Source organism: Portunus trituberculatus, chromosome 23, assembly GCF_017591435.1.
Source record: "Portunus trituberculatus isolate SZX2019 chromosome 23, ASM1759143v1, whole genome shotgun sequence".
Classification (NCBI taxonomy): domain Eukaryota; kingdom Metazoa; phylum Arthropoda; class Malacostraca; order Decapoda; family Portunidae; genus Portunus; species Portunus trituberculatus.
This window is the reverse complement of record NC_059277.1, coordinates 5,360,001-5,367,500: the sequence shown is the minus strand read 5'-3', so window position 1 is coordinate 5,367,500 and position 7,500 is coordinate 5,360,001. Positions and strand designations below refer to the sequence as shown.

The following is a 7,500-nucleotide window of genomic DNA, read 5'->3' as shown; positions in this document are numbered from 1 at the left end:
AGAGAGAGAGAGAGGGTCTTATAGGAAATGGAGGAAGCAAGCAACAGCCGTCTATTAAGAAGTCGCTGACACCTTTATGGGTTTGGCGAATTGAAGGATATGGAAATAAGATCGGTTTAATTTCCCCCTCCCTTACTGCTGCTCTTGTCATGTGCGGGGAGAAGAAGAAGAAGAAGAGGTAGAAGAAGAAGATGGAGATGAAGAAGATGAAGGAGAAGAAGAAGATAGAGAAGAAAAAAAAGATGAAGAAAAAAGAAGAAGAAGAAGAAGAAGAAGAAGAAGAAGAAGAAGGACGAAAAGAGCTATTAGAGTTTTTGTTGTTTCTCTTCTCTTCTCATTATTTTGTTTTCGTTCCTCATTCATCTTATTTTTAGACATTTATTTTCCTGCGCTTCTTCCTCCTCGTCTTCTTCTTTTTCTTCGTCTCTTTCCTCCTCCTCCTCCTCCTCCTCTTCTTCTTGTTTCTCCTCCTCCTCCTCCTCCTCCTTCAAAGTCAACGACCTCAACGAATATTTCATATATTGCATCTCTCTCTCTCTCTCTCTCTCTCTCTCTCTCTCTCTCTGCCGTTATATCGCAAGACTCTCTCCTTCTCTCCATCTTTTTTTTTTCTCTCTCTCTGTCTCCCAGACTTAATCTCCTCCCTTTGTGTGTGCAGGTTGCGGGTCAAAAAAGGTTACTTGTGGTCACTCCTGGACGCCCCAAGTCTTTCAGGACACAAGTAAAGTTGAGGCGAGGGTCATTATGTCCTTTGAGTCTTAATATCCTCAAACTGTAAGCCTGACAAGTCTTGCGCGACACACGGAGACAGACAGCTCGATAAATGGATAACCAGTGCGTAAACATTTCCCGCCTCTCCGCATCTTACATATACGTCTGTCCACACAATCCTGCTTCTCTCCACACACGTCAGTAATCTACACCCACGCTCACACACGCTCACACGTCGCCGCATCACTTTTACCATCCCCATAACACACCTGTCATTACATAAGAGCATCAGGGCATGAGAAGAAAAAAAGGTGTGGGAGGTGATGGGGATGAAAGAAGCTGTCAGTCTTACACGTGGCAGTCGTTCTATAGTGAAGCATGTTTACTTATTTCCACATATTATCGCCATCCATAAATTTGTCTAATTTTTTTCAAAGCTCTTCGTTGACTCGCGACAGACAACTTGATTGTTTAGTGCATTAGTCTATTCCATTCACTGATTACTTCATTTGAGATCTAATTTCCTCGCATTCGCTTCATAAATCTAACTTCATCAAGCTGGAATTCGCTACTTCTTCTCGTATCCTACGTACGGACAGCTAAATATACCAGATATACAAATCAGAGTTGTCTGTTGGATGCTGGTCATCTATATTTTTCTATTTCTTTTCTCATAAATATAATATAAGAAGACAAGACAACAACAGACGAAGACCTAATTTACGAGATATCACATTATGACTACAAACCAAGATTAAGATCAAGACTCACCAGAGAAGAAGAGAACTCCAGCAGGATGGCGAGTCTTGAAGGAGAAGGAGAGGTGGTCACTCTGGGCGGCGAGGGGCTGACCTCCTGTCCTGCGCAGATCCCACCACACGTACTCGCGCCCTCTGAAGGTGATCTCCTCCACCCGACGCTCTGTTGAAAAGACGAAAAGGATCTTAGACATGCGAGGCACACCGAGGGGAAAGTGCAGGTACTTATATCACGTACAGTACTTATAAAGACAAGTGCCAGCAATGAGTGAACCTATAACAAACACACACATAACTTTACGGACAGTGGGAATCTTTGAATGAGTGACACTATAAAACATGCAGTAATCAATGGCTCTTATAAGTCACACAGATACCAATAATGTAATATCTGGAAAAAAAAAACAAGTAGAGGAGAAATGGAAAACAGAAGAGGAATAAAAAATACATATAAGGAACAAGAAAAACAAAAAACGATAAAGAATAAGCAAAAGCCTGACAGTAGGACTAGAGAGAAGAAATATCGTGAACCCAGTGCCCGGAGGAGGAAGAGGAAGAGGAAGAGGAGGACCCTGAGAAGGAGGAATAACCCCAAAGTGAAGCCAAGGGGTAGGACCTAGAGTAGCGGGGAAACCCTGGAGACACAATATTCAGAGAGAGAGAGAGAGAGAGAGAGAGAGAGAGAGACACAGCCCATGAAACAAGCCCATTCTTAGCCGGTGTAAAGTCTGCCAGGATTAAACTCAATCTCCTAGGAATGGACAGAAGCAGAGAGGAGAGTGGAAGAGGGTGGGGGGGATGTAGGCGGCGATAGGGAGCGTGGCAGGCAGGAGAGAACACAGGGAAGAGAACAAGTCTGAGAGTATGAGGCAAGTAAGCGGCATTATAAGGAGTAATAGAAGCAACAAGGAGTCTCAGCGGTCCTCCACAAAGCAGACAAACACGAAGACACTGACAGCATATGTAAACATCATCGTTTTTTCATTACCCGTCGTTGGCTTGACAGAGAGAGAGAGAGAGAGAGAGAGAGAGAGAGAGAGAGAGAAACTTCAAAGACTTTCAGGACAGCAAGATGTTATTTCAGGAGAGTCTGTGGTGAGTGGAACGCCGCTTGACCGCTCTATGTGATTAATAGGCGAGTGGGAGGCGCAGGGCGAGGACACGTGACAGTCGACAAGCGCATCAAAGCAAACTACGGCACTGGAAAAATCTGTCCCTGAATATTGCTTAGAAATAAATGATTCTGTGGACAAGAGACGAAAGGAGAAAATTAGGAGCACAGGAATTCGACGGTACAGAAGCGCATCGGAATAACACAAAGAAGGAAAGAAGAAGGGAGGAAATAAACAATTAAGAACACTGCAAGGTGACTGTCGGAAGAGCACTAAAATATTCAGTTGGCAGTGTATGTAAATAAAACCTTGAATATACATTGGCAGAAAATGTTAACCTACTACCGAAGGGAAACAAATGAAGGAAATAACGAATAAATTGTCAATAAGGAAAGCAAAGATACTAGAGAGGAAAACAATAACAATGGCACAATTCCCTGGAGCATCAAAACCAGAGAGAGAGAGAGAGAGAGAGAGAGAGAGAGAGAGAGAGAGAGAGATACATGTTGCATTATAACCACTAAGAAAGAAGGAAGACAGATGAAAACAAACCAAGGAAGAAAATCATTCAAAAACACGCAAACAGAGAATCGAAATCCTTAAAAAAAAAAAAAAACAAAGAAAAACAACAACAAAATGCTTGAGTAACTACGTCCTATAATTAGATCAAAGGCGCCAGTCAATCCTCTTAGCGAAGAAATAACAAAGAATCAGACTCTCTTTAATGCTCATATACTCTACACCATTCCATTAACAAACCTAACTAACAACTTTTCCCCTCCTGTACCGACTTCAAGAAAAAGGAGGAGGAGGAGGAGGAGGAGGAGGAGGAGGAGGAGGAGGAGGAGAAAAAATAAGAAATTGAATGAGATGTGTGATGAGAGAGAGAGAGAGAGAGAGAGAGAGAGAGAGAGAGAGAGAGAGAGAGATGTGAGGAGGGGAGAAATGGGTTAGGGAGGAAATTTACCATAAAGGAAAGAAAATGGAGGACACGAGACACGCTTCCCTTCTTTGTTCTGAAAAATCTACTACGTCCACTGATTTTAAAGAGAGAGAGAGAGAGAGAGAGAGAGAGAGAGAGAGAGAGAGAGAGAGAGAGAGCAAAAGCGAAAACACTTGTGGAATATGGAAGCAGCAAAAATGTTACCAAAAAGGGAATAGAGAAAGGATGATATGCACAAATAGATAAGTGGAAGTGGTAGAAATTCAAAATAAAGAGAGGCAGCAGAAAATAATTAAATAATAAAAGGGAAGGGAGAGAGAGAGAGAGAGAGAGAGAGAGAGAGAGAGAGAGAGAGAGAGAGAGAGAGAGAGAGAATATGCTGGCCTGGGAAATATAATCAAAGGTTGAAAGGGGAAGGAGAGAGCTGAGAAGAATAAGAGGGGTGAAGAGAGAAAGAGAAAGAGAGAGAGGGAGAGAGTGAGAGGGAAAGAGAGGGAGAGAGAGGGGGAAAAAGAGGAGAGGTGAGAGTTGTTATCTTTATTTAATGTAATGTTTTCTTTAACATTTGGTTCGGTGCTGTTACTGCTCTCTCTCTCTCTCTCTCTCTCTCTCTCTCTCTCTCTCTCCCAACTATTCTTTCTTGATCTCCCTTTCCATCCTCTTGTCTCTTCTTGTCTCATTCTTCCCTCCTCCTCTTCATCAATACTCTCAACCCTCCCCTCCTCTTTCCTTCCTCCTCCTCCTCCTCCTCCTCCTCCTCCTCCTCCTCCTCCTCGAGCAGCGACAACGCACTGCAGCTGGAGGAAACTTCAGAGTCGGAGAAGGAAAATTGTTGAGACAGAAAATGATAGAAAACAAACCTGGTGATGAATAGTAAGCAGAACACACGGCTGATAAGATAAACAAAGCAAAACAAGCAATTGAATAAGTAAATACATATAAGTGATAAGGCGATGAACAGACTGCAGATCACAGAGGAAATAATGAATAAATTGGATAATAACTCAATGGAAAGACGGAAGTATTTAGCTGATCCTCCTCCTCCCCCTCTTCCTGCTGTGTTTCTTAACATATCGCCCTTATCTCGTCCTCCTCTTCCTCCTCCTCACTCTTCTCCTATCCTTCCTACCTAACCTTATCCTCCTATCCTTCCTACCTAACCTCCTCCTCCTCCTCCTCCTCCTCCTGCGTCCATAACTCTGGTCTGATTGCGTGTCCTCGGAGAGTCTTTCCATCAGATTTATTACTCAGGAGGCAGGACAACCGCAGAGGGAGTGAGGAGTGAGGGTCGCATCCACACACACACACACACACACACACACACACACACACACACACACACACACACACTCTGAATGTAAGAAATCTACGAGACACATGACTATTGATAAGTGATCCTTCGAAGGCTAAGTGTGACCAGGTTTTCTGAGACAGGTTAGAAAATTAAAAACGTGTTCAATTGTTGTCTTAAGAGCGTAGTTATGAGTATACAAATTACCACACACACACAGAGAGAGAGAGAGAGAGAGAGAGAGAGAGAGAGAGAGAGAGAGAGAGAGAGTTATGTAGAGATAGCGAGGCGGTAACACGGACAGGAGAGGAAATAAAAAGGACGAGAAAGAAAATATACGTGAAAGGGGTGAAGCAACGGAAGGAGAAAGGCAAAAAATGGAAGGGAAAAGTATAAAAAGGGAAGGGAGTCAGAAGGGACAGAGAGGGAGGGAAGGTGACGAGGCAGTAGGATGCTGGGTAATTGCTCTCATTAAACCTTTATCCTCTTCTGTCTCATAACTCTGTGTCAATTATTCCTCATTATGTTTGATCTCTCTCTCTCTCTCTCTCTCTCTCTCTCTCTCTCTCTCTAAGACGGCGTTTGATCACTTCTGAAAGGTCTCGCTTAACTTAATGATGGACTGTAGTTCTTTGTCTTCGTGTGTGTGTGTGTGTGTGTGTGTGTGTGTGTGTGTGTGTGTGTGTGTGTGTGTGTGTGTGTGTGTGTGTGTGTGTGTGTGTGTGTGTGTGTGTGTGTGTGTGTGTGTGTGTGTGTGTGTGTGTGTGTGTGTGTGTGAGTGTGTGAGAGAGAGAGAGAGAGAGAGAGAGAGAGAGAGAGAGAGAGAGAGAGAGAGAGAGAGAGAGAGAGAGAGAGAGAGAGAGAGAGAGAAAGAAAGAGAGAGAGAGAGAGAGAGAGAGAGAGAGAGAGAGAGAGAGAGAGAGAGAGAGAGAGAGAGAGAGAGAGAGAGAGAGAGCAATGTCCTCCCGCCATTTGCACGCCGCTGTCGTTATTGTCGCCGTCGTTAACACACACGCTACCGATACCTTCGTCGTCGTCGCTGTCACTGTCGTTCGCTTTATTTATTTCTATTCATCCCGTCCGCAAATCTATTAGGAGGTGCGGGAATAAAATACAATTAAATTAAACGAAATCGACTCAGCCAGGCGGGTGAGTTGGGGGAGGTGTAGCTGGGGAGGGAGAGGGAAGGAGGCGAGCGGAGCCAACAATGGGCCGCGTGACAAGTTTTCAATATGAGCGAACATTACAGTGTGACCAACCCAGGGTGTGAATATTGGCCGGTGGAATGGACGAGAGAGAGAGAGAGAGAGAGAGAGAGAGAGAGAGAGAGAGAGAGAGAGAGAGAGAGAGAGAGAGAGAGAGAGAGAGAGAGAGATGGATAGATAGATAGATGAACAGACAGATAGAGAGAGAGAGAGAGAGAGAGAGAGAGAGAGAGAGAGAGAGAGAGAGAGATGGTGGTGTTGGCGTAAAATTATATGTATAAAAAGGTATTAATATGGTTTGCATGAGAATGATAGTCGAATTGCATAGGTGTAGTTTTGGCGGCAGCAGATTTATGTGAAAATGTAACAGTGTGTACATTTGCCATTATCCCAACGAGGCTCAACAAACTTTATCCTTAATTAGTGGATGTTTATTCTCACCCAATGGTCTGTTTTGCTCGCTGGGCTTCTGATTAAACTATTTACCGACGTATTTTTATTGTTATTTTTGCTCTGGTTCGTATTTTTCAATGTTTTTTTGTTGGTGATGAGTCAATTATTGTAGAAGTAAAAAGTAAATTAAGGAAAATGCTAAACCGGCATTTCTGCTACTTTAGATTTCTTTTGATCTCTCTCTCTCTCTCTCTCTCTCTCTCTCTCTCTCTCGTCCAGGAATCCTCGAAGGCTTCATCCTCTTCCTCCTGCGAGTATGAATCAAACGTTTAATGAGCCCTTTAAGCTTCACCTCCTCCTCCTCCTCCTCCTCCTCCTCCTCCTCCTCCTCCTACAGACTTAAGTGCTCCCTTTTGTTCGTCATCTAGAATTTTCGTTACTTTTACTTTCTATTCATTCTCCCGTTTTTCTCTCTTCTTTTCCTCTTCCTCTTGATCAATCTCCCCCTGCCATGCCATGCAATTATCTTTTTTTCCTTCTTACTTTCCTTTCCTAAGAGTATTTCTGCTTTACCTGTTTTCCTTTCCAGCAGTTCTGTCTGTGTGTGTGTGTGTGTGTGTGTGTGTGTGTGTGTGTGTGTGTGTGTGTGTGTGTGTGTGTGTGTGTGTGTGTGTGTGTATGTGTGCGTGTGTGTGTGTGTGTGTGTGTGATCGTCCCTGTGCATACATTTACGAGTACACGCCCACCCAACAGGATACAATACGTACACAGGCTTTGATATTACATACATACAGGCTTCGGTACACACATCTTGGGTACACATGACAAAGTTACATCTGACGTCCGGCTCACAGGGACGCTCACTTGACCGCATGACGTCACGGGTGAGGGATGGTGACGTCACCCTGGGAGGATTACACGTGCCGGGGCTATTGCTGACGCCCGTTGAGGCCTGACGCTTCGCTGCTACACGGGTCAACGCTTCTCTATTCCCAGGCGTAAATATTGAAGCCCTGAATCCTCTACAGGGGCTTCACGTTCCACAACACAATGACAAAAACAGGAAAACGAGAGAAAAGCGGGGAAA

At 44.0% G+C, this 7,500-nt stretch overlaps 1 protein-coding gene across 5 annotated transcripts in view; it reads right to left on the bottom strand.

Annotated features, from left to right (window-relative positions):
- LOC123507709 (neurexin-1-like) overlaps nucleotides 1–7,500 on the bottom strand; it is a 114,932-nt gene that overhangs the window by 34,334 nt on the left and 73,098 nt on the right. For all 5 annotated transcript variants that reach the window (XM_045260853.1, XM_045260850.1, XM_045260854.1 and 2 more), the window contains exon 3: nucleotides 1,483–1,632. In XM_045260853.1, the coding sequence (XP_045116788.1) occupies nucleotides 1,483–1,632 (150 nt within the window). The remainder of the gene's footprint in view (nucleotides 1–1,482; nucleotides 1,633–7,500) is intronic.